The sequence below is a fragment of the Pseudorca crassidens genome, chromosome 13 (assembly GCF_039906515.1).
Source record: "Pseudorca crassidens isolate mPseCra1 chromosome 13, mPseCra1.hap1, whole genome shotgun sequence".
NCBI lineage: Eukaryota > Metazoa > Chordata > Mammalia > Artiodactyla > Delphinidae > Pseudorca > Pseudorca crassidens.
Window position 1 is genome coordinate 10,031,103 of NC_090308.1, and position 27,732 is coordinate 10,058,834.

General features: G+C 41.9%; 1 protein-coding gene and 1 long non-coding RNA gene across 5 annotated transcripts in view; both read right to left on the minus strand.

Moving 5' to 3' along the window:
• The window catches only part of ARID1B (AT-rich interaction domain 1B), a 411,713-nt gene that overhangs the window by 66,866 nt on the left and 317,115 nt on the right, over nucleotides 1–27,732 (minus strand). For all 4 annotated transcript variants that reach the window (XM_067701689.1, XM_067701687.1, XM_067701686.1 and 1 more), the window contains 2 exons: nucleotides 27,172–27,261; nucleotides 7,336–7,515 (listed from right to left, as the gene is read on the minus strand). In XM_067701689.1, coding sequence (XP_067557790.1) covers nucleotides 7,336–7,515; nucleotides 27,172–27,261 — 270 coding nt within the window. The remainder of the gene's footprint in view (nucleotides 1–7,335; nucleotides 7,516–27,171; nucleotides 27,262–27,732) is intronic.
• Nucleotides 23,361–25,085, minus strand: LOC137204934 (uncharacterized). Its single transcript, XR_010933914.1, has 2 exons — nucleotides 24,310–25,085; nucleotides 23,361–23,862 (listed from the first exon to the last, which is right to left on the minus strand). It is a non-coding gene; the product is annotated as an uncharacterized lncRNA (long non-coding RNA).

The following is a 27,732-nucleotide window of genomic DNA, read 5'->3' on the forward strand; positions in this document are numbered from 1 at the left end:
ATGATCCTTAGTGCCATCTCCCAAAGATAATTCTTCAGCATTGAGTAGTCAACCCAATACCCATCAAGCAGCAACGCAGGGTCAAGAAGGTATACCAGTGTCTCTGGAACACCCTGTCTTCATCCATTTAGGAAACAGTTCTTAAGAGCCTCTAATACGCCAGCTCTGTGCTAACAGATGGGGATTCAGCAATGAGCAAAGGCAAAGAGCTTACATTCTGGTGGCAGGAGACAGGCTAATAAACAAATCTAGAGCATGTCGTGTGGTGTCAAGCGCTCTGAAGGAGAACAAAGCAGGGAGAACTTACACAGAGTGGAGAGGGCAGGTCCCTGAGCCAGTGACAGAGGAGAGCCACGCGGAGAAGGGAGCTGTGTGCGTGCTGGCTGCCTCTGTGTAGAAGCGCATCTTTGGAGAAACCACCGCCGCCAAGGCTGACGTCACACACAGGCTTGGGGGACATATGGTAAGTCCGATGCCAGTATCTAACTTCAGAGCAGTGAGTCTTGAGAGAACAGGCCCTCAAGGAGCAGGGGCATAAATGTCTGCGTGCGTGTGGCCTTCAGAAAGGCCACACACACACAGACATTTCACACACAATGCTCAGTTTCCCCTTCTGCAAGAAGGGTGTGATACGAGATTCTCTATCTCGTGTGATTGCTGTGAGGAAAAGAATATTAACAGTAACTATTGCTGGACACTGACAATGGTTAGAATTTGTCAAGGAATAGAAAGAAACTGTTCCAATATTAATGTAAGATAACTTTTCAATCAGTGAAATTCTTTTTATTATATATTGCATCATATGCCTAATTTTACGTTCAAGATGCACAGATATTAAATTTATTTCTCAAACAAAGTATAAGAAAAAGTAAGTACTCACCTAAAAAATGTAAAATTGTATTATCTTAATTCAATAGCCAAATGCGGCATAAAACAGTAAAATCCCTACGGTAAGGAACGAAGGATTCTCAGTCACTGTCGTCACAGGTGCCTGAGCACCTGCGTCCTCCCTAGGCTCGGAGCCGCTGTGCCCTGTGCACACCCACAGACTGCATGGGAACGGCGCCCCCTGGAGGGAGAGCTCTGATCTGCTTCACCTGATGGCAGGTGCAGGAAGTCTTCTGAAAGAACCCGTGGTACCAACTCTTAAAGATTTGAAAACCGGTCATTTCTTTTCAAACAAACATTTGAAAAAAATGGCAGAGCTGTGAGCCTCAGGAAAAGGCACCTTGCTAAGATGTAAAGTAAAGCTGCACGTCCACATCCTGCGTTTCTACACTGCCATCCACAATTGTCATGATCCAGGCCTGTGGTACAAGTCCACCGGATGACCACGCCCCGTGAGGTGCTTAGTCATTCAGTGAGGGGAGGGGATGCTGGCACTCTGTGTGCTGTTGATTTCAATAAGCAACGTAAAATAATTAGCTTCACACTAGTCAAAATCAGTGTTGCTTTATGTTTTTCCTTTTTCTTTCTTAAAGTTGATTGGTACTTTGTTTTCCTTACTTCTTCCCTAATTCCCAGGTTTTGATAAAATCATGATGATTATCAGTCTGCTAAGAAAAATTCATGCTTAAACCTTTTAACTTGAAGGCTAAATTTGAGCATCAAAAGAACATGGCATTACCACCTTTTGCTGTAAAATGATCTACTACAATCTGTTTTTGCTACTGTGGGCAAGATAAAGATTTAGAATTTTTTAACAAAGCCGTATAGAATATGGAATTAATACTTTTGCCTAGCAATGTCCATTTAACCATAAAATAAAGGTAACAGGAAGCAGTGAACATATCAAGTATATTACAAACTGTTTTAAGAAACAAAAAATGAGTGAAACCGAAGGGGGCGTGATCTGCACAGAAACCAGCCTTTGGAAAAAGCCAAAGAAGAAGATCTCCAATTTGCAGCACTGTCCGGGGAGAAAACATGAACCCATGTGGCAGACACATCTCACTTCTGTAGAAGAGAGGCTGAATCTAGTTTAATTTGAGAGTAAGAGCAGAGACTGAAATCTTGGGTCATGGTGACACCAAGATTGCCATGGGCCTGTAAGGCACTCTTCAAGTAGCCAGTGGGCTGCCAACTGGTAATATTTATATGTTGTTCCTCTGAACTGGAATAGCTGTAAGATTATTAATGTGCAATTCACTATTTTGGAACTGCATTCATTTCAACTAGGTATCGTCTGAAGTTTGCCTTTGCTGAATCTGTGAGAAACATTTTAATGAAAGAAGGAGAAGGAAGAGTTCTGATGGCATCTTATTTATTTTAGAGAAAAACACGTTAAACCCTTCTGAAAAGCCTCTTTGACCAAGTAATTTAGGAATAAAACGTTCTTCAGACTCACATACTTAGAAGTTCCCTGCTTCCTAAGACACACTATACAAATTAAGGCATAAAACCAAGGTTGAGCCAGTGTACAACGTGTGTAGCTGTAAGGGGTGGCCCAGACACTAACATACAAGGGAGTGATAAGTGGAGGGGAATCTAGGCTCAGAATCCCTGTTAGTTGCCCAAGGTAATACTCCTAATTCCTTGCAAAACTAAGGCTAGACCCTCACTTTTTGCAATTAGTGACAAACATGCCAAAAATACTTGTGGACAGTCTGTGACAGACACTGTTCTAGAGAACACACAAACAAGACAGTGTCTGTCCTTAGGAAATAGAAAGGCTGTGAAGATGAAATTGATTTCCGCTCCCTTTTTCCCATACAAAGGCATTTATTAATAATTAACATGTCAATCACATGATTGCTTTCTATTTATTAGAGCAAGTCTCTATGGCCCTTCCTACTGCAAACCGTTTGTAAGGGTAGTTATTTTACACGTGCCTGCTTGAAGGTAGGAAAGTACTATTTCATCAAGTATACTGCAATTAAACACTTCTACACATTTAGATTGGATTCATCCCATTAGGGTATTTTTTTTTTTTTTTTTTTTTTTTTTTTGCGGTACGCGGGCCTCTCGCTGTTGTGGCCTCTCCCGTTGTGGAGCACAGGCTGTGGAGCACAGGCTCCGGACGCGCAGGCTCAGCGGCCATGGCTCACGGGCCCAGCCGCTCCGCGGCACGTGGGATCCTCCCGGACCGGGGCACGAACCCGTGTTCCCTGCATCGGCAGGCGGACTCCCAACCACTGCGCCACCAGGGAAGCCCCCCATTAGGGTATTTTGATATTTGTCCAAAACTGACTGGGTGTTTCCTGTTACCGGCGCTCAAGGTCGCCTTTTGTATGGGAGGGGGCATCGCGGCCTCGATGATGGCCTAGCAGCTGTTGGGAGACCGTCAAGGAGCCAACGCGCACTTCGGGGCGAGGAAGGCCGCCGCTCTTCGGCGCATCCTTTCCGGAGGTGCTTTGGGGCCTCGGGGATTCCGTGGGTGCAGAGAGAGGGCCGGCCGCGTGGCCGAGCCGCGGGTAGAAAATGCCGGCGGCGGCGCCTTTGTCACCCAGCCCTGCGGAGGAGCTCAAAATAGCAGCGTCGAGAAAATGCGGCGCAGAGAGAAACGCGAGCCAAAGGGGGAAGCCCCGTTAGTACGTTTAATAATTCAGATTTTACAGTGTCATATACACTTCTAAAAATTTCTTCTTAATAGTTATGTTTTTCCTTAATCTCTAGTATTTCTGATGCATTTCCACGCCTGCATTCCCCAAATGTTCCTTTGCTCCTTGAAGGCCAGTGGTTTGCCTTTCGCTTCCTTCTCTCTCCGCTCACTGAAGGAACGGCAGGGAAGGAGTACATCTCAGGCCTGGGAAGCGACGCACCAGTGGCTCTGTGAGTGGCCTCTGCAGTCTCCCTCCGTGTGAACCCTGGCTCTGCCCTTAACAGCTGTGGGACTGTGCGTAAATTACTTAACCGGCTCCTTTGCAAAATGGGATAACGTCAAGGGCTTCCTGTTAATTAATAAAAATGGGAAAGTATGTCTGAAGTTGAATCCTGGCGTCCCACCGTGTGCCCGGGGCAAAGGTGTGTATGTGGTGCACGCCTCAGTCTCTTGCTCTGTCAAGTGGAGTAATAACAGTACCTATAACACAGCATGTTGTGAGGATTAAATGAGTTAATATATGAAAAACACCGAGACCAGGACCCAGTAGTGTTTAATAAACGTTGCTGGTTGTTACTAATAATTTTGAAGAAGCTGCTCCTGACAGCAAAGAGCTTATAGCAAAAAAGACTGTAAAATATTTCCCCCTGAGATCTCTTAAAAACGAAACCAGCCCAGAAGAAAGCCATCTAGTTAGTACCAGACATAGAAGATGTGGACCGATGACCCTGTGGGTCGCTGCACAAGCCATTCTTTCCAGACATCAAAACGTGTAACGCGAAGATGTAAGCTGAATATTTTACTAATAATTTGAGTAGTTAATTAAGAGAGAGAAAAAAAAATACTTCATTCGGGTCTCTATTTAAAATGATCAACCAAGAGAAATGTAAAGGTAAGAACATTTACTGAACTGAGTGACGCAGGTCACAAGCGTAATTTCCCGTCATTCAGTGTTTGCCGAGGAGAGCATAATGCAAGGAGGAACGCAAACAATTCTGATTTGCACACAGAGCACTGGGACACTGACTGGCAGCCCACAGCACTGGGAGCCAGTCGAGGAACCCAGGAGGGGACACGCCTCAAGGTGGAATGTGCTAGAATGTGCTAGAGATGCCTCTTGGAAGGAGAACATTGCCGAGAGCACAGATGTGCAGGCACTTTTTTTCAAAGTTAGAAAGTGCTGTGTATGGAAATTATCAGCCTTATTTTCAATTGTCTCTAATGTCAACCTAAACTCAGCATTTATGCCTTAAAAAAAAACCCCAAACAAAAACCTTCTTGTCTACATAACCAAAATGTTACGCAGTGGATCCAGTGGGCCGTGTTAACATAAAAGGCCCTGGAGTTGAAGCAAAATTTAGACTCAGAATATGAGAAGTAGAAGCAACTTCCAAGGTAACACCGTCTAATTTTCCCATTTTCTATAGGAAAAGTAAATCCCCGAGAGTAAGCAACTTTCAAGGGCACACAAGTTTGGGTGAGAACACTCACAGGTGAAGTGTTCCTAAATCAGGAATCTTGGGACTTCCCTGGTGGTCCTCTGGTTAAGAATCCACCTCCCTAAAGCAGGGGTGGTGGGTTCGATCCCTGGTTGGGGAACTAAGATCCCACGTGTCGCGGGGCAACTAAGCCAGCACGCTGCAACTACTGAGCCTGTGCTCTAGAGCCCACACGCCACAAGTAGAGAGAAGCCTGCGCGGTGCAACGAAGAGCCCGTGCGTGCCACAACGCAGATCCTGTGTGCTGCAACTAAGACCCAATGCAGCCAAATAAATTAAAAAAAAAGAATCTTAACATTCAACGATTCCAAAAAACTGAGGGTTTTTTTCAGAAAATAAGTCCATTCTATAGAAATTACCTTTTGTGTTATTACCTAACTCCTAAAGCATTAAGTGTTTTCACAGCCGTTCACAAAAGACTCATCAGATAGTCCAAGGCTCCACTTCCCCTTATTTGAGAGCAGCAGAGGACGAGACTTCAAGAGTGAATTATTAAGAGTAGAGAAACCAGTTTTGAAGATAACAGGAAGCCCTAGTGAGTGCTAGTGGTTAAATCCCAGGCCTCCAGCCACCCCTAATTCTGAGAATAAGGTCCTGACCTCCAGGATTCTCCAGTTACATTCTGAACGAAAGTCCATATTTTTCTGTGCGTATCACAACTTATAAACTGCCTTTCCAACCTTCACTAAAGTTTTCTTCCTTTCCTGATAGCCGAAGCCCCCCAGTTTTGAAGATACCCACTGAGTGGGTGCAGCGGGCAAGTAGGCGCTTTCCCAGCTAGTGACACGTCCTGCCTTAGCTCAGCAACAAACTACCACATGTCACAACTACCTGGGGCTGATGGGGAACTGGGAAGACACTGTCAACTGGGACCTTAAACTCCTAGAGCTTACTGGAATTCACAACACGGAACTCCATTTATGATACGGTGTGAAGGGAATCAAGCAAAACCCACGTCTGTGTCCACCCTGACTACGTGCACATGGACAGAGGCAGGAAGGGGCCATGGAAAAATTTTGTTTTGGGTGTTTTAATATCGTTTTCCCGACAACAGAAATAGCTGGAATGTAAAATGACAGAGCAGCATAAGGCAAGGCGATGGTGCTACACTGATAGCATTGAAGGTGCTTAAAATCCTCCCGAAAGAGATCTTCAGAAAATAAGACAATTTTCAAACCGTGAAGCAAGGAAAGCTCTTCTGAGAAACACCTGGTAAAAAGCCGAGAAGGTGCCTGGCCTCCTCAAAGAATCGTCCGCCTGCCAGGCACTTATTTGATGGCCGGAGAAGCTCAAAGGTCCTCGACGCAGCACGTTTTCCAGAGGGACAGAAAAGCTCTCAGAAGTATTAAGGCTTTATTAAGTCAGGGGAGCCGACTTCGTTGTGGAGGCAGCGAACATTTTACTAGTTTCCTACCGGGCATTGTCTTCACTCAGAATATTCTGGTATTTTCAGAAATGAGGAAGCTCTGGGAATTGTGCCAGGTTAGCTCATTCTCTCTAAATTATCCATTAATGTCTAATTTAAAGAAACAAAATATAAAGAAGGTGCTAATTTCAAATGCCTTACTGCCAAAAGTGACTTAGAAAAAAAATATATATATATATATCAGGTTAAAAACCCTGATAAAAGGATTCTGCATGTGTAAGACAAAACAGACGTCCATGTCCAGGAAGGCAGAATGAAAATGGTGTATTTGGGGCAAGTTCCACTTATTTTTCTACTCTTTCCTTTTTGAAAGACATGTCCATTTCACGCTTTGTCCTGCCTTCTAAGAGTAAAACTGGTAATGACTGTGAAAATCAGAACCATTATTTACCTGATAGAGCACTTTGGAGACAGATTAGATGAAGAGAGATGAGAGATTTCATCTAGAGACACATGAAATCCTTCTGAGTAGTGAGAATATTGTTACAAACATAATTACAGAGAGGGAGGGGACAAAGTTAGAATACAACATAATGAAACCTAGGTTTTAAATCAGAAACTTTTTGAGGACAAGCATTTAGAGCTACGTTGCAGAAACAGGCTTTACTCCTTCATTATTAACAGCACACGTATGAAGGGCACTTACCGCAGTGTCTGATGCATGAATGCTTAATGAATAGTTGCTATAATTATTCTTCCCATCACTACGGGCAACTGAAGGACTGTGGGTTTGCATTAACCTCACAGATCTGTCAGGTAACAAATAACTGGATCTTAAAAGATGTTTATAATGTTAAGGTCTTGAAGGACTAACATATTAACAAAATTTCTACAACCTACTGCAGTGTATTTTGGAGAAACTTTTTTACCTTGTGGTCCATACTGGCTCATCTGTGGACCGTAAGTCCCACTTGAGTTACTCTGCTGAAAGCTACTGATTCCAGGATGCATCTGGCCTCCAGGAGAAGGATGAGGCGACATGGATGGTCCTGTCTGTTGAGGTCCATATTGAGACATCTGAGGGTTTCTTTGTGTGCCTGCCATAAAACCTAAGTGAGAAATAAATGGAAATATATAAATGCAGGTGACAAAAGTGAACATGGAATTGTGTCAAAGGTAGATGGGAGAGGACTGGTGCTGTGGGATTCCCCTAAAGAACATCTAAAGACATCTCAAACCCAGTGTGGAGGACGTGAGAGGGCCCAGGGGGCTACCCTAGTCCTCACTCTGAGCTCTCACTAGAGTTCCTGGGAACCCAATGGACTGTGGACATGAACTAGGGAAGAGGAGAAGAGGGTGAACAGGCCAATAACCTTGACCTCTCCTAACCTCCATTCTTGCCTGGCGGGATATGTGTGCGCCCCTCAGAGCCTCGGCTCACTCCCCGATCTCTGGGCCACGTGTCCCCGCTCACTCAAACATCCCACCGCTCTCTCAAGCCCAGGCCAGCACCCAGCTCTCCCCTGCACATAACCGTTTTTCTCCCCTCTGATCTCCTGGGGCCACAATTGTTCACCGTGACTCCTATAGTCCTGCCGACTTACCACCTGATTCATACTACCCCTCGGGGGGAACTGCACACAAGTGGAGGGTCTGAAGTGTCCTCTGCTTTCCAAACAGACCCTGACTTCCTTCCAGTGTGCCACCCACGATTCCTTCCTCCCGCCCTGATGTCCTACGGTGTGATGGATCCATTGGCACGTCTGTTGCCTCTACTTCCGAAATGTATCTTGGGTCACTCCTCTTCTCCATTTCCTCATCTACAAAAGCCAAGCCGTCCAGCTACCATCTTCTCTCCCACGACCAGACATGGTCATGGTCTGGCTCACCCCTCTCAGCCCTGCCCCGTTTTTGTGCCTTTTGGTTCACTTTCGCGAAGCCGCCAGAATGACTTTTCAGGAATAAAAAAGGAAATCAGAGCGTATCTTCTCTGTATAACCATCCTGCCACCAGGCTTCTCATTAGACCTGGAACAAAATGCCCCCATCTGACTGCGGTCTGTGGGCTCTTTTGTGGTCTGGGGTTGCCTTTCTCACTTTAACCCCACTTCCTATAGTTTTCTCTCCTTCACTATCCTGAAGTCCACTGGCCTTCTCATGCTTCCTAGAAGATAACATCAAGCCCTTTCCCTTGATAGAGCCTACTCTCTCCCGTTGCCTCTTCCGAGAGCGTCCTACTGCCGGTTCCTTCCTGTCCTCCAGGTCCACCTTCCCTGACTGCCCTGGCGGCGCCACCCTTTCTCCTCACGTGCTTTTCGTAACATGTAATCATCTTACTTTATTTCTGACTCACTTAAGCCCTCTCTTCCCCACTAAAACATAAGCCCCACGAAGGCAAGGATCACGTGTGTGCTCTCTGCTGCGTTCTCAGCGCCCAGCAGGGCGTCTGGCACGTAGTAGGTATCAAAAACTATGTGCTGAAAGAATGAGTATTAAATTCCTCCCGTACTCAGAGTGCTGAGCACAGCACAGTAGGTGCTTAGCAGGTAGTTGGACAAATGGATAAAGAAAATACACCTTTCAGTTGTGCAGGACTTTTTATAAAGTCAAGGTACGGCGCCATCATCAGTAGTTCAGCCAAACGTAAGCAAGTACATAGAATGAACTGTGAAGACGCATTCAGACAAAGAATACCCCAAATCAAGACAGGTAGCTAAGAAAAAGATACACCATCCAACCAGAAACTAACAAAGGGCAGTTTGAAAAAAAACCTCCCAGAACCCAGGAGTTAGAGTTGCTGAGAGTTCACAGGTGTCAGCTGAAGGCTTTAGTACAGGGTGAGTGCAGAGAGGGGGCAGGTTTCCACCTACTCCAGAGGAGAACTGAGAACAGTGGCTTGAGAAAGAGAGTCTCCTGAGGCAGCCGGAGGGGAAGATGATGCCTGCATCCAAGGTCAGCTTAAACTTAGGGGGTTAAACAGAGTAGGGCATTTACAAAGGCCATGGTTTACATTTCAGTAAGAAAAAGAAGAGATCTTCTAACACTGCTTCTGTCTAAAGAGATAGACATAAAATACAAGTACGTAGAGCTCTTCCTTATTATCCTATTTCATTTATTTATAAAGATAAAGTCATGTGAAATTGGGCTCAATTGGCGGCTCCCAGATACAAATCATCATAGAAAATGTTTGCTTTTTCAAATCTGAAAACAAACAGAAATCAGAGTGCTAAAATTACTATAAATGATTGCATCTTAAGATGTAACATGAAATATTTATCTAAGCCTGACTATAAAATTCTCAAGAGTTTCATATAGAGTCCTGTTTAATAAAAAAAAGTGTTTAAATTCCATACAGATTGTATACGTTTTTCTTCCTTTCTTTCTTTCAAGAATGGCTGTTTTCTTCTTCATTAGTTAAGGAAAATACTACATGTCCGTTTTTTAGCATTAAATTTCACTTCAACCAAGAAAGTGTCCACGCTGAAGGATTTAGAACTGCTGGCAACACAGCACATCCTTAAGTTACTGCTGCCTCTTGAACACTTACTATAAGCTTAAGGTTTGCTCAAATGACTTCTAAGAAGAATTCTTATCTGGGCAAGTTATTTATTTCTGACTCTTTATTCCGTCCTTAACAATATGTATATATATGCCATGATCCACTTGAACTGTCTCACTCATCACTGGAATTTTGCAGAAAATCAAGTTTTGTCAAAAGGCTCATAAAGAGGTAGAATGTTAAAGCTAATCCAAATGGAATGTGTAGCAACATCGAATTCCAACAACAAGGTTCTGTGGAGTATGGAGCCCACCTCCTTCCACAGAAATTAAAACTGGAAAAGCTATTTTGTTCTCTGTATGCTTTTGCAACGGCACCACTTACAAGAGGTTTCTGAAACCTTGTTTTATATTTTTGGTGAGACGCACCCCTTTCATGTATTCCCCAAGACAATGAAAGGAGGTGACATAATTTCACTGACTCTTTTCTGAACTACAAGCATCGAAAGGCAGTCAACTGGGAATAGAAGGCCTACATTACAGCTTTGTTTGTGTCGCTAGCTCAGAATCTGGTAGAGTAGACAGATATGTAAATAAATATACTGCAGTGTGTGAACTGATCAAAACTAGCTCTGTGACCTTAGGTGAATCATAATTTATCTGAGGCTCAGTTTCCTCACCTTAAAATGCAGATGAGGTTGCTGCAAGAACAACTGAGACAGCACATGAAGATGTTCTATAATCTGAAATGTATACACAAAAGGAAGACAGTATGATGATAACTTTCTGGTTTATAAACTGCCACGAGTATCTTTTAACTCCTGAATACCCCACGTATTCAGGCGTAGTTTCCAACTAGCATGAACAAGCTGGTTTTTATTTCTACATTTGTTTTTTTATTTAAATATGTGGGATCCACAGTACTCCAGTACTTGTGTAACTGTCTACAAATTCCAAAAGCTTAAAAAAAATATACCCCATCTCCTACCACTGAGTTCCCCTGGTCAAAGACAAATGGTTTTTTAATGTATCCTTTCAGGGATATTTTATAATTGGATTCTGTTAGACTGTGTATTCCTTTTATCATGAGTAAGGCTGAACATTTTGTTTTACAGCAGTTTTGACTCCTTTTCTACAACTATTTATATCATTTGCCCATTTTTCTGTTGGCCCCTCTACGTCTTGACTAGGGGAGCATTTCATCTTGCAGATTCAGCTGTTATTACCAAATAGCTGTACAGTTCACCAAAACTCTTGCATCTGCAATCCTATGAAAATCTGGTCCTTCAGTGTGATTAAAACTGGCAAAGGCCATACGCAGTCTTAGCAGGAAAGCAATATGATCTGACTTGCATTCTCAAAAGCTAATTCTGCCATAATATGCCGCAAGAAGAAAGGACTGAAGGAGAGTAAGGCTAAAAGTTAGGAGACCGGTTAGGAGGTAGGTAAAGTGATCCATAATATATAGTCACAATGAAATGCCAGCAATAATCCTACTAAAAAGGCTTCCGTTATGGATATAACCATATTTTTAAGAGGTTATTGAGTATCATCATAATCTAAACAAACTCATGAAAAATTAGAAGACAGAAGTTAATGAAAAAAGAAGTATTTCTACTTTTCATCCTAAAGATAGAGACCTGCATGTGCATTCTTTGTTTCCTCATCTATATAATAGGGACAACTGTATCTACCTCATAGGGTTGCTGCGGGGATTAAATGAGATGATACACGTAAAAAAATTTATAGTAGTGCCTGGCACACAGTGAACTTTCACTAATCACTAGCTATTACTATCATTATATATTCAAAAAAGGAAAGCAAGAGAGGCAGCATGCTGTGACAGCAAGGGAACTGACTAGGATGTCAGTCGTGGGCCTTCCACATTCGCTGTGCAGAATGCAGCAATTAACCTAGCCTCTTGGCCCTCAGTTTCCTCACCTGTTAAATGGTGAGAGGGAAGACATACGATATTTGTAACGGCACTTCTATCTCTAGTTCTCTATGATTCTGGCTTAAACTTTTTTTGTGTGAAAAATCTAATTCAGGTCTAAAATTTGCATGTATATTTATTTGTGGGATATTCTTCATTTTGTTCTATTTTAACCTTAATTTTGAATGAAATAAATGCTAAAATGTTTCCAAATATCAAAGTTCAAACAATAATTTTCTATTTATGGTGACATATTTGATTGTATTTTGCTTCCTTTAGAAAGTTATCATAAAATGGCAGCTTGTAACACAGTTTATGAACAGAAAAACTGACAGCTGAGAGAATGAAGCTGTTTTTTTCTTTTTTTTAAAGTTGTGAAATTTTTCTAGTTATAAACCATCTGAGTTTAGAAAACCTGACTATCTAGTAAGGAAAATTTAGAAAGTATAAAGTGAATTTCCCATATATTATAAAAGTATGTTGAATTTCTAGATGTATTATGGAATTATATGCCCTAGGTAAATAATCTTACATGGAAAATTCAAACTTTGGAAAAAAGTACTAATTTAGATAATTATTATTTACATTATATAAAAGAACTTACTGAAATAAAAATCTTAGAAACTATATGAAAATGATTTGTACACTTCATCCATAAAATACATGCATAGAAGGCTTATATAAATGGATTTACTATTTTTGAGTCCTTCATTACATGTGTATGCAATCACGAACACTTGTACAACCAAACTCCAGATGAAGAGGCGCAGGCTCTATTCTGAGAGAGAAGGTAATGTAGTAATAGGACACACACACACACACACACACATATACACACGCACACACCATCTGTTTGAAATCACATGTGGGTTAGAGGCTGCCTCCACCATCCACTGTGTGGACTCATGGGTTCTCTTGTATGAAACAGTGAATGCACTTCCTGTCCTGGCTTCCAAGATCATTCTGAGAGTCAAATAAGAAAAACGTATGTGACTGTGCTTTTCTAAACTGAAACACACCATGAAAATGCTATACAAAGGCATTACTATTGCCTTTTTGGTGATGCTACAAGCTCTCCATTCACTGTGTGAGTTCTGATCTAAGCTATCATACTGGTAACTCAATCCACAATAATGATACACAAATCTTCTATCAGCATGCCCTAATTTTACTCTGGCATTCATGGAGCTGTGGTAAGAATAAGAGAGCATTAAAAAAAAAAAGTAAAAGATATGATCCTTGTCCTTGAAGAATTACCATTTAGTTGAGTAGAAAATAAAACCTGGGGACTTCCCTGGTAGTCCAGTGGTTAAGACTTCGCCTTCTAATGCAAGGGGTGCAGGTTCGATCCCTGGTTGAGAAGCTAAGATCCCACATGCCTCGTGGCCAAAAAACCAAAATATAAAACAGAAGCAATATTGTAACAAATTCAATATAGACTTAAAAAAATGGTCCACATCAAAAAACAAAAATCTTGGGGAAAAAACAAAGAAAGAAAGAAAAGAAAACCTATCAACAGGGAAAAATGATAAACTAAAGTCACAGAGCAACCGAACGAGATTCCAGGCAGCATCCTCGGTGCTGAGGATGTAAACCATGAGCAAAACAGTGTCTGCCCTCGTGGACCTCACATCCTAGTGGCAGAGACGGCCATCTAATAAACAACTAAAAGTTAAGTATGAGTATAAGAAAACAGAAGTACAGGAACTCTGAGGGTATAAGAGGAGGACCCAACTTAGACTAGGGACAGTGAAATTTCCCCAAAGAAGTCCTATTTAAGCTGAGACCTTAGCTGAAGTTAGGATGCAGGTAAATCAAACTAGATCCGAATAAGACTAAGACTATGTCTGACCGGTGAAGTGGATGCCACAACGTATATTCTTGGAAGCCAAATTTCCTGCCTTCAGCTGAATCCTAGTGGTCACTGGGCACCCTTTTGTTTGGTTAGGTCTTGTGAATGGTTGGTTTAGCATTTACAATCCCTTTCTTGAAGGCTTCCCCTAATTCTGCTGCTAAGTGTAAAGAAACCACAGGAAAAGGCAGCATCACCCCTCTACAACGGCCTGCCCTCTCACCTACGGACACTGACATCCATGTCCCATCTTTATGGACTTTCCTACTTTCAAAAGGAAACCTCGTCCTTGCATCCAAGGCAGGGCCTCCACTTGATGCTCTGAATTCCGACCCTTCTCATCTCTCCAGGGATGTTCAACAGTGTCTGTTCAACAAAACTAGTCAATGGCTCTTGACTGCTTAACAGAATGAAGCCAAACTCATCAGCCCAGCAATCAAGTCTCTTCAAAATGTGACCTGACCTATTTCCCCATCATGGCTACACGGTCATCATGGCGACCCCGCTCTGATTCGATCACTCCCACTTTTACCTCCCTGCAGGCACCAGGTTGCTTTCGACCTGTAAACGTTCACACATTCACTCACTTAACCATTATTTATTGACTACCTCTCATGTTCCTGGTAATGGGCTATTCACTGATCTAATAACAACAGTTGACATTTAATGAGCAGATATTATGTGCTAATGGCTTTGTTCATTACTTGTCCTTTTAAACTTCAAAACAACTATGAAGACATTGAGGCTCACAGAGGTTAATTCGCTGAAACCACTTTCAAACTTTTTTTTTTAACCACAATCCATAGTAAAGAAATATATCATATACCATGATTCAATGTATATAGGTGAGTATGCACGTGTTTATATATTCACATTCAGTATTCACACACACTGTACTCTTCACAAAACAATTTCTACCCTGATTATGTGCAATGTTGTCTGATATTTTATATATTTTTCTCACTGAAAAAACACACGACTGAGCGGCGCAGTTTGGGAACAGAATGCTAGACTGTGTCCTCTACCGAACACTGGTTCACAGTGTGCCCAGAGGGCCGTCTGCCTCCACGACACTGACGTGCTCCTATCCTTCCTGGCTCTGTCTCCTGCGGCTTCCATGGCATTCCCTGGCCTTCCAGAAAAGCAGACACTTTCATATGCTGTATGTTAGCTGAGACAGAGAAGTTGTCACACTGCCATCATTTGCTGGGGTGACTATCTCCCCCCAGATTGTGAGCACTGAGGCTTTAAACAACACACTCTCTTCGTATCTGACTCCTCAGGACCACGCAAAGTGACTGGCAGAGAACTGGAACCAAATAGTACAGGTTTTTAATGAATAAGAAAACATCTTCATTCAGAACCCATTTACTGTTACTTTGGGAAAACAGCTTAATAACTGTGATGGTCTGGCTCCTTGTTTCAGAGTGAGTATATTCAAGTAATCATTTCTGGGGAAAGGAGGACAGCTATTCAAAAAAAGAACAACTGAGGGCTTCCCTGGTGGCGCAGTGGTTAAGAATCCACCTGCCAATGCCGGGGACACGGATTCGAGCCCTGGTTCGGGAAGATCCCACATGCCGCGGAGCAACTAAGCCTGTGAGCCACAACTGCTGAGCCCGCGTGCCTAGAGCCCGTGCTCCACAAGAGAAGCCACCGCAATGAGAAGCCCGCGCACCACAATGAACAGTAGCCCCCGCTCGCCGCAACTAGACAAAGCCTGCGGGCAGCAATGAAGACCCAATGCAGCCAAAAGTAAATAAATAAAATAAATAAATCAAAAAAATAAAAAGAAAATAAGGGGAGAGATCCCCCTTCCCTCAAAAAAAGAACCACTGACAGTTAATGGCCCAGAAGCACCGTTATTTCTATCACCTAAATACCTGCCGTGTGCATTCGCTCTGCCCGTCTCCACGGTCACTGCAAATTCAAATTTTAGCTTCACCACTTATGGTTAGGTGACTTCAGGCAAGTTAGTTAACAGTGAAGCCTCAGTTTCCTTCTCTGAGAAAGGTGCATGACAACGGAGCCCACCTCATAAGAGTAAATGAGAAAACGTTATGTAAAGCGTACAGCTCAGTGCCTGCACACAGAGCAGAGGCTCAATAAGTGACAGGTGTTATTATTCATATTATTTTTAATACAATCCACCATTTATTTCCCAGCTGAATGACTCCAAGTTTTCAAACTAGCCTCCCTTGCCAGGCTCCCCTTCAAGCCATTCACTGCGGCTAAGTCAGGAAGTGCCGCACATCCCTGGACTGCGCTGAATTCACCGAGTGATAAATGCCGCACCCTGTGGCCTCCTGGCAAATGGCTTGGTGCCTTTCCCCAGGTAGCACACAGCTCTGTGTCACTGTGCTGGCCTGCCAGCTCTGCACCTCCTCCACCAGAGCCAGTTACAGCTGATGGGTAGCGTTCCCCACTCAGCGCACTATCCAGAAACCAGTGTCCTTTCCCTGACAGCTAGTTCCAGAAATAACTGGCTGCCCATGTTACTCGGCTCAGAGGACTGAAGCTTGTCAGTTTCAGGCCACTTAACCAACAACTCTAGTACTGCTTAGCTCTGAGGGGCGGAAGACTCAGTGTACATCCTTCCCAATCCTGCAGAGTCCCCGGAGTTTGCCTATTAAGAGAGGGAGAGTGGGACTGGGGAGCGGAAGGAGCGGGGAGAAGGAAGAGAAGAAAGGTACACAGATACACAGAAATAGGTATGAGTCCTATCAAGTGCCTGAATAGACTCGATATAAAGAGCAAGGATCTCGATTTCTGTTTGTTACTGGATCACGAGCACGTATGATAATCACTAGCTTGATAAACATTTATGCAAGGATGAATCAATCCATTAGGGTTTTTTGTGGGGTTTGAAGGGAGACCAGAGTCTGAAATAAGACTTTTCTCTTTCTGGTTATAAAGGAAAACCCCCGAGACCTCGCCCAAGCATCAGGGCGTACTGCTCTTCTGCTGGGGGCTTGGCAAGGGGCCCTGGAGCTCATGTGAGACAGGCCCCATCTTGGCCAGGCTCGTTTCCACCACCTAGTAAGAGCTTTACAACTTGTCCTGAAGTTTATTGCAAAGGCACATGGGTTCACTTAGATATTTAATTACAACTTGATAATTTTTCTTTTAACTTTCTGGCTGTGCCACACAGCATGTGGGATCCTAGTTCCCTGACCAAGGATCAAACCCGCGCTCCCTACACTGGAAGCACGGAGTCTTAACCACTGGACCACCAGGGAAGTCCCCACAGTTTGATAATTTTCTGAATGCCGTTTTCCATGTATCCAATAGCTGAAGGCAGGACCTCATCTGGAGTTATTCAGTCTGCAGGTTGAGAATGGTTTTCATTAGGGTCATTCCCCTACAAATATTTATATTATTAATCAATGGAAAATTCCTAGACAAACAATCTATTCTAAATATTGCATGGCAGTATAAGTCATGTTAAGTCTAGGGAAAATGCTACTTCAATCTTTATACAGAGGCCAGTATTAAAGACTAATTAAGCCAAAGATGCTTCTCTTTTTCTTAATGTGTTTTTAAGAAAACACATTGCTATCTTGAAATCTTAGAAAACTGGCCTAACAGAGAATTGGCATTTCTAAAATGTCTATCTATGTTATTATCAGATAAGTGAGTTTTCAAGACCTTTTAAATATTTTCTTCAACACCATACTATTTGTGGTTTATTAAGTGGGTATTTTTCCACTTAATATTTTAAAAAATGCTATATGATTCTCTTATTTGAAAAAAAGAAAATTCTTAGAGAAAAGAAAAATCCACTGTGACTATCTAAACCTTAGCAGATCAAAAAAATTTTCTCAAGCAACTGATCTATGTAGTCCTTATAAACAAATCACATTTTCCATATAAGGGATGAAATGAATACAGAATGCTTCTACGCAATATGAATGAAGAAAAACTCTTCACTGCAAAGACAGAGATACAGCTTATCTTTAGAAGTACTTTAAAAATTCTCAAAAATAGAATGAAATTATACTCAGGCCTTAAGTCCTATCTGGAGGAGATGCTACACAGAAAAATACAGAGGAAAGCACCATGAATCCAAATAAGCAATGACAGGTTATCACAGCTCCACAAGGGTCACTGATGGGTTAAAGGACCATCCAATGAACATGCATCCCTAAGTTGAAGGCTGTTACAAAACTGATTTAGAAAGAAAGTCAAATAAATAATGGAGCAAACCCAGGGAGTTTCAGAAAATTAAACTGGAAGGCATTTTAACATGGACCTGAGCCTCCAGCTGTATACCCTTTCCCTCTTGGTGCAAGACAACAAACTCTGCAACGTCATCACTGGAGACCTTGAATCCTGTTAGAAAAAGCAACGTTAAGCCCAAGGCCCAAATCATGGTTCATGCCACCCATGAAAAAGAGCACAGCACAGGAAGAGCCACCGTGCTCAGGCTACTGCAGGAGAGCAATCGGGCGCAGTACCAACTACACACAAATGGGATTCCTTCGTCAGAGGTGCCTCTTCGGCTGGCAGAGCTCCAGCGCCGTCAGGACACCCACAAAACACCCAGGGTTCCATAAGCCACCAAAAAGCCAGGCGCGTTTTGCCTTTGGCACGTGGACAATTTATCGTCATGTTGGCATCTGTTAAAAATTCACAGAACAACTGCCTTGTTTCTTCAAGGCAGTTCACTAAAAGATGTTTCTCCACATGTGTGAAATAATGGTCACACGCTGTACCACCTTAGCAGGGAGCCTCCGACTGTAAACACAGAGTGATTTCTCATCACAAATAGGTGTCAGATTCCCATTTGGAGAGAAAAATAGATTTTAAAGAATATTCTTGTTACATTTTAATATCTTCGGTGTTTATTTGCCTGCCTGCTTCTCTTCACAACATGAACTGCTCTGAGGAAGACAGAAACTAATGACCCATTCAAGGCTGTAACCCGGGCCCCCCAGTGTTCTCCCAGCTGTGCTCTCAGGTTAACTGGCAGAATCGCTCCCTCTTCCTTCCCTGCCACTACAGCGCCCTATATTCGGAGGCACAGGCAACAGCATCTAAGTTCTCCCCATCCACGCCCACAAAGCCCTCTCGGCTGCTGACATCATCCATCATCAGGAAAATGAGAGTCAGGGGAGGGACCAGACAAATTACCCAGATGGTAGATGGGGGCAAAATACCCGGCCTTCCCTTGTACAATTCTTTGGAGTTTTAGCTGCAAAAGTCCGCTTCAGTGCTGAGGGCAAAGCCAACTGTGTGTGTCACTATGTGCTGGAAGAAGCAGAGAAACCACCTTTTAAGGCTTTCGACCCAGGTCTCACCTGAGTCATCTGTGCCGGATGCTTACGCTTATTATCAACATTTGCACAGTGCTTTGCAATACATAACTTTTGGATACGAGGTTGCATTTGATCCATACAACATATCCACAGGATGCTCTGATCCCCATTTTACAAATGAGGAAGCAGAGATTTAATTAACCATCCAAGGTCACAAAACCAGTTAGTGATAAGTCTGCACCTAAACGCAAATTTTTTGGTTCCAAACTGCCTAAAGGTTAAGATGAGGAAAAGAATGTACTGTAAGAGGCACTGGAGCTCTGACACTGAACAAGGCCACATGGTACTCACAGAGCTCTCGCTGGGAGAGAACTCCACTGGTAACCCCAGCAAGGGGTCCTGAGTACCGCCTGCCTGGGTGGGACGGTGCCCGGCCTGTGGGGCAGGCCTTTGTTCTTTGTTCTCTCAGTAAACGCGGACTGGACTCAGGGACCTAACAGGTGCCAGGCTGTTCGGAGGACATGAAGGGTGAGTAAAGATGGGCAAGGGATGGGGTGGGGTGGGGGTTGAGGAGTGGGTGGGTGGCAAAAGGGTCGGAGAGGAGCTTACATGAAGATCCCAGAAGGGACTCAGTGTAGCCAGAGACTGTGAGGCAGTGGTGTGATGGGAGCGAGACCACAAAGGGAGGCTGAAAGGGATGAGAAGGGGCCTAGTAACCAAGTGCATCAGTAAAGCCTTTCTCCGAAGGCAACGGCAAGCTCTTCAAGGCTTTTATGAAGGAAATGACATGATCTCACCAGTCTTCTGGAAAGATCATTCTGGATGCAGCATGGAAGTGGAATGGACGGGAGCAAAGCTGAGACAGGAAGAGTGGTTGGGAGGTGCTGATGATGCCTCGGTGGCCTGGGCAGGGGTCGTGACAGTGAAAGCCAAGAAAGGGGGACCTGTGAGAAACAACCCAGGGGTGGAGGTCGCAGAATGGGATGACTAGTGTAGGGCAGATGGGAGAGAAAAAGACATCAAGGATGCCTTCTAGCTTTCTGGCTTGAGAAACGAGGCAGACAGCAGTCTTTCACTGAGGTCACAGACCCAAAAAGCACAGGAGAAAACATGTTTTTAGAAATAAGTGCACGCAATGCTGAATTTACCTAAGATCCAGATATTCTCAAATACTTTCACTGAAGAATAATGAGCCAATTACAAATGAGTGTTAACTATTAAAAGCAAGCTTTAACTGGCAATTAAAAAAATTACTGCACATACAAAAGTAACAAAACTTTGCTTCTTTTAAAATATTCTAAAATTGAGACTGATGATTCTTCAATGAATATAAATCGACCTTTATTGTATGTGATACTTGTTTTCTGAGCTCTTTGGTGAACAGATCTCTGGATAGTAGACTTAATAGGAATTCAACACTAACCCTAATACAATTCCTAGACTGTTATTCCCTTCATTACTGACTAGTTTGGCTTGGTCCACAATCCAGCCCAGAGGTAGAGTTCTGGGGCTGAAGAAATTAGAAACAGCTTTGTAGATATTCTCTCTTGTATAGTACCTCCCATTTGAGTTTATTTTCATCTGTCACTGATTATAAAAAAGGATCCTCAATTAAGAGCAGAGGCTAAATTAATTGCATCTGGGGGTGGGGGCAGACTATCATTAATGCCTTAACACGTTGATCTACTATGTTTACTCGACAATGCTTGAGGAAAGACATCTGTTTTCTCTTTGACAATACCCTTGTCCTGAAAGGCAGCATCTTTTTATATTTAGTATGCTCATGATATAAATGATAAGAACACTTTTATATGCAAGAACAATTAGAAAGGTAGATTAGGAGATCGTTTTCGGACAACCAGTATACCTACCCTGTGAAACATCTCAGCATCTGCAGACTGACTGTCATACTTAAAACTGAGAATCTCATAGAAAGAGCAACAAAATAATTTCTGTAGTTTGCAGAAACAGGAAAAAAAAAAAATCCTACTTCCAAGTCCTGAACAATTATCTCGGTGGTCTCCTTCATTTCCATACTTACTGGCTAATCTGTTCTCAACAATTGAGTTAGGTCAATTAAGATGATCAAAAATAATTTTTAAAATTTCAAAACTGGTTTTTGGTGTAGATATCACTAGGAAATAAGCTAGTAGCATTAACATTTTTTCCCAAAGTTTTACTTATTTCCATCTAAATATTCCTGGGTTATAAAGAGCATGGCTGGCCCCTGGACAATTCACTTAGTGCAAGGCTCCAGGTGCGAGCACCCCAGCTCAGACTGACATCGGGTCTGTATGGTTGTAGAAATATGCCTGGGAAGAATGGAAGACAGAAGTGGTAGCTTTAATCTGGTGCAAGAGAGAGAAACACTCTACGCTCCAGCAAATGACCTATAATGGGAAAACTGAAAGGAGACATATCAATACGGTAAGCTTTCTTCATTTCAGAACGAGAAATATTTTGTTCTTTGGTTGTTCTGTGCTCTGAAAAGATTTGACACTTCTGAATGGCTGTGAAGGCTGAATTACTTTCTGTTGTCCAGCTCAATCTTTGCTGAACATCTATTATATAGGAGGTGCTGCTGTAGACACAGGGATGCAGAACATAAACGAGCTTCAGTTCTGGCCCTAAGAGTTCAGTCTAAGCTACAGTAAGACGCTGGATTTATTTTAAGAGATCTCTTTCTTGCCCTTGGCATTAAAAAGTAAGAGAGAGACTTGCCCTCAGCAAATAGAATGTACCTAGAAATTTAATAAGGAATATTCTATTCAGATGCTGAAAGAAGCTAACATACCTCATTAAAGAGGGAATAAAATTATGCCAAGGCAGTTAACATTTGGGATTAATAACGGAATAAAAATATATAAGAATAATGAAGACATATTCTATTCAATCAATCTACATAGAATATGTAAGTTTGAAACCTTATACTTTTGAAGTACACAGATTCTGATTCACCTTCTCATGGTAGCACACAAAAAGAACATCTAAATGCCTGAGCTCACCCCATCTGCTACACACTTTTTCTGGATAATGGCACTGTTCGTATTTATCAAACTGGAGCTACTGATAAATATCACTGTGAATATCAGATTCCAAAGATGAGGAGTCTGTGATTCACTTGACGTACAGCTGTCAAGGACTAAGTTTGGCTGGATTAAATACTTGAGATATGTGAAACGGCAAAATTTTGTTATTTTTTTCCTTGTCCTGCAACTATAGAGTAGATACACAACTTGTCTAGCTTGTCTAATTTGGGCACCACTGATACAGTAACAGTTGATTCTCAATTAGCTACAGGAAACCTGTATACTTTGACTGCTACTCTGTTTAAACAGTTGAGAGGAAGAAAAGGCTGTCATGTGGCTGGACAAGAATAAAGGTTGGGGGTTGGGGAACTCAGTAATTCTGGAAGACTTCACCCAGGATGCCCTCCGTACAGATCTGACGGTCACGGAATGGTGCCAAAGAAGTACCTCCAGTGATAGAATACATTTTCTAGCACATCACGGTCCGGTAGCAGCATCAGTTCTGCTTGCAATCCATGTCCAAAAGGGAAAGTTCTTAGCGGTTCTGCTTTCAGCATATCTCAAGGACTAATTAAATCCTCATTACTACCTTCTAATTATTCAAATACTATGGGATTACACTAAGGAAGTCCCTGCTGGCGCACTAGATGAAAAGGGTTAAATAACCTATGTTGATTTTGAGAATCCAGATCTAGTTCAGACCTTCAGAAAACCACTAGCATTAAAATGAATATTTAACTAGACACCACTGTGAAAATTAAAAGGGAATTCAATTAAAAGCTTTTCAAAACATTAATTCTGAACCTCTCTACATCTGTCCAAATAAATAAGCCTTCTTGAAACATTTTCACCTAATTGCTAATCCAATAAACTAGAAGGGCACTTGCTGGTTTCATGAAGCTTAACATTTTACAGGGGTTAAAAATGTGATCATTTTGATGTTAATAATAATTATGCTTATTTACCTACTCAGACAATCATTCCACACTCCCTCCAAGTCCTCTTGGAAAACAGGACAACCCACTAATAAGCCATTTCCTATTGCTCTTTTCAAATTTTAAGATATATATGCTAAAGAATAAGAAGGATAAAGCTAATCTAAACATGTTAGCTACAATTTTCTTGTAAAACGTATTTCAGTATTTTAGGGTTATCCTAACTGTTCCTCCATTGCCTTAGTTCATATAATTCACAGTACTGTATTTGATTTTCTGCGTGAGATGCTTTAATAGCAATTCTGTATGTTGTTACATGAGGTCTACAGAGAAAAGATGTGGTTTAAAATAAAAACCAATGGCAAATGTGTTACAGAACACTAAACTGACGTTTTTAAAAAAAAGCAAGCCAAAACTTATATCAGTAATGAAGAAGTTAAAACCAAAGAATCTGAACTAATTTTCTTTATTCAGTTAGTAAGAAGCACCACGTAATACGCAAACAGGAGAGAACTAAATCAAGTTTTATAGTGGAAAGTACATGAAACGTAGTGACAATACTACAGAAGAATAAAGCGGCCAGTAAACATCCCAAGTGTCTCCCTCCCTTTTGTAACTTATGAAGGGCATATCCACGTATACCTTCATAGATGGAGAAGAGAAAACTACAGGAATTCAGTTATTTTCACCTACGTACAATGTGGGGAAATGAATTTGTGACTGATGTCCTTTGACACACTCGACACCAGAACCACCAGGTGAAGAGGGTATTGAGCTGAAGAGGGGGGTGGGCACTGCAGGGCCTGGGATCTGGACAGGGCACGGACTCTGCGCTCAACTTCGGGGAGACGGCATGGCCTTGCTGTTGTCAGTGCTCTTCAGACCCCAGGACAGCCTCCGATTCGCAAACTTCTCCTAAACAGGGTATGTAGTTTATTAATAAATGTTCTTCCTGAATGGGGATACAAAGACCAAACACAAAGGAATGACAGCAGAGCAAGAGATCAGCTTCTTGGGCCTGCAGGAACCTAGCTCCAGGGCAGTTTGTTAGCACTGCTGTCCCCCACGAGGACTTTGGAGACGACCCAGAAAACTGCACCTCCAAAGGAAAGTAGGCTGCATCTCCTGTTCTGTGCAGCTGTCTCTGGGCAAGTGTGTTTCTAGATTCTCTGCCATTAAAGAAAATCTATCTCCTGTGGGTACATTAAAGAAAATGTGTATAATTGTGGAATCTTACTCTCTTATAATCTTACTTGTTAAAACAAAGTAAGTGTAAAAGGAAGTGTTTAACTTGGTTATTTTAGCACTCAGCAGTACAGAAGCTATGTTCTTATCTTGTCTATCAAGGTCCATGGTTTCTGAGAAAGAATACATTTTTTAAAATAAGATGCTAACTCACCAATGTATCTTTTTTCCTCTCTGCTTCTTTCATTACTTCCTTAAATAAGGGGAGGGGGCAGATATACAAACTGTAAAGGTATAAATGAAGTTAAATTACTTTTCAATACATGGGAATCAACACTGGGGAATTTTCTAGCAACGGTTTTCTTAGATTTATTTTGCACTATATATACTGTTGGTACATACCAAATGATGGTAAAACGAGGAAAAGGTTTTCATTATCGTATCAAATCATTAAAATGTGTCATTTGCCATTAAAATATCTGATCAAGTGCATTAGGCAGGAACTAACGTTTCTTCCTAGATTTTAACAAATAACAAAGCCATTTTTTAAAAAAGTACTTGCTACCCAATTTTAGAGGAAATTTAACTCACGCATGGCAAAGTATCATCCAACAGTCATTTTTAAATAAGTTTTCCTTCTCAGGGGTTGTCCAACCAACAAAAGGCGCACAAGGGATGCACATGGTGCAGGCAGCACAGTCTCAGGGGAAGTTTGAGGAATACGTTCATAAAAATCAATTCAGATTTCGCAAATCATAAAACTCATTTTTGCTATTTGAAGGAAATGGTCATGATATTAGCCAGATTGTTATGTATCCACTATAGTTACCAAAAACGCACTATACATAAGAGGGGGGGAAAAACCCCAAACATATCAACATAGTGGTTTCCATACAGTGACACCAGAGGAACATCCTCAATTTTGCCTTGCAAATGTATGAAGTTAAAAGTTTGATTTAACTACATTTCTTGTCATCTCGTCCTTCATATTTGGTTTTCTACATTTTAAAATTCCTGAAACATTTATCAGGAGGAAGGGGTTGGAAAGACACTGGAGGATGTGGAGGGGGGGGGTTCTCTTTTTTAGTTCTTAGCAGTAAAGGTTAGAACTGTAGGGCTTCCAAATAAGGTATCTCTTATCTTTTGATCCTTGCAAAATTAGCAGAATTCTCGCAGTAGGAATGATGTTTCAGGGATATGGTGAAGATTAAATAACAAAAATCTTCATTTTAGCCCTGGGTCTGGCCTGAGTGGGCTTTCAGTGTAGGATAATTTCTTTTATCCTTTTTTCTTCACTTCCTTGACCGAGCCACACAAGGTAGGTACAACCCACGGCCAAGAAAAGGAGTTTGGGGAGAATTCCCCCTGGCTTGGCGTTAGTGCTCTCTCCATGAACGTCTGTAATGTCTTCTAGACAACCAGAGCCATATGAGGAGTTAACACAGAACAAGCAATTGATAGAGAGGATGTGAGATGCAAGACTGATTTACAGGAGGCCACAGTGGAAAGTTCAGAGAAACAAATACACACATCACACAACTATGAAAACATATTATAGCATCGTTATAAGGCAGGGGCTGCCCAAGTGCGGTCCTCAGGTCAGCAGCGTCAGCAACACCTGGGAACTTGTCAGGAGTGCAGACTGTGAGCCTCCACACCTCAGACCTACTGAATCAGACACCTGCGGGTGTGGCCTAGCAATCTAGTGTGACAAGTTCTCCAGATGATTCTTGTGCACCCTAAGGTTTAAAAACCATGAACTACTCCATTATTAAGACATATTGTAGTATTTTGATAAGGGAATTAAAGTATTAATTATACATTATAATAAAAAAGTTAAATATGTAAAGGTATTAGAAATTGAAATTTCATTTTATTCTTACTAAACATTCATTTTAACGTGAATGATAGATAGATAAGGCTAATTCATCTTTTCACTGGTATTACTTTCTAAATAACACATTGCTGAGTTTTTAATATGTAAAATAACTGAAACTTTATACTTATAATTCTAATTAGAAACAAATCATCGTCTTTACAATCCATACAGTAATAATTATAAACACTGGGGGTCAGGAGCCTTTAAGTATCGGCTACCAAGCCAGCAGTTTCTGTCTTCTGGGCGGGTGTGAAAGAGGAAGGGGAGTGAAGGAAAGTGGCGTCTCCATGGGGTGGGGCAGATGAGCCTTGACCCACAGGCAGTGGGAAGCGATTTGGCAAAGCACTAGACGGTGCAGCAGGCTTATAAGGCCCAATCTATGCTAATCTGGATTAAAATCACCACCTCCACCATCAACAAAAGTAGTTTTACTTCTGAAGGGGAGAGAGAAGAGAGAAGCAAACAAAGGGAGGCCTAAGGCTTCAATCAAGGCAATAACACGGGGGTCAGCATGTAGAACTGAGTGAAAGGTCAGAGAGTTTGCAGATGTGGGACAACCTGATTGTCCAAGGGCTTCAGGAATAGCTCACATTCTTTTCTCTGGCTCTGGCACTAACCTGCTTCTGAGGATGGGAAGGTCACACAGAACCTCTGCGGTCCTCATATTCTTTATTCATAAATTGAGGTGAACAGACTCTATAATCTTTCAGGTCAGCTCCAGTTCTAAGATCCTATAATTCTACAGTACAAGGTCTTACTCTGTGTTTAAAATTTTACTGTTAAGTATCATGGGACAAGTAACTGATCCAACCCGCTAAACAGACACACATACTCAACAATACTTTTTTACCTCTTTAGGACCAATATCCCAATTGAATCATTAATAGTCATTTTTACACAGCTAGATCAAATATCAGACTATAGTCACGTATGAAGTATACTTCATGGTTCTATGTGGACATATATATTCTTTGGGTCTTGAACTGCACTTTGGTAAAACCACCCCATCTGCAAGAAAGCATCCTTCTTTTCAGTATTTATTGGTACATGTAGGTTCTTATTTATTACTTTCATCTGATAAGGAAACATAATATCCTTTGAAAAATTATTTATAAGGAGGTGCATAGGTAAGCAAATTCATATAAGCCTTATATACTCAAAACGCAAAGGTATGTAAGATATGAATCGAAGACCAACCTCTTTCCTGTGGCATTGGTGACTGGCTCAAGGCAGGATGAGAACTGGATTCTGACTGGCTCCCAGGTGGCTGAGGAGGCATCTGACTGCCTGTAAAACACAGGAGGGGAAGTGGGGATAGAGAACCCTCTGCATTAACGTTGCAATTGTGCAAAACCAAGACACGGTTAAATTTAATCTTCATGTTCACAAAAGTATGGCTTCACAAAGAAAATTATATAGCTCGAAGAGTGATATTTTTACACATTTTTGGTAAAACAATGAGGAAACAGGCATAAACATATTTATCGAATTACCTCCTGAAAAGTTCAGTTTCTTACTGTATGAGTCCCCAAATTCACAGACCAATCAATCTGTAGCTGAAATCTCCTGACACACACTTCGACAATGCATTTAACAAAATCCAAGACTGATGAATTAAACTCATCCTCCTGAGTTTAGACTAGTCTCTAAGTGGGAAGGCATGAATAGTGGCCAACAATTTTTCATTGGTAATATTTATTCAATATAGTAATATCAAGCGACTTCTAAAAAATCTTTATAAGTCAGAGATTTAACAAA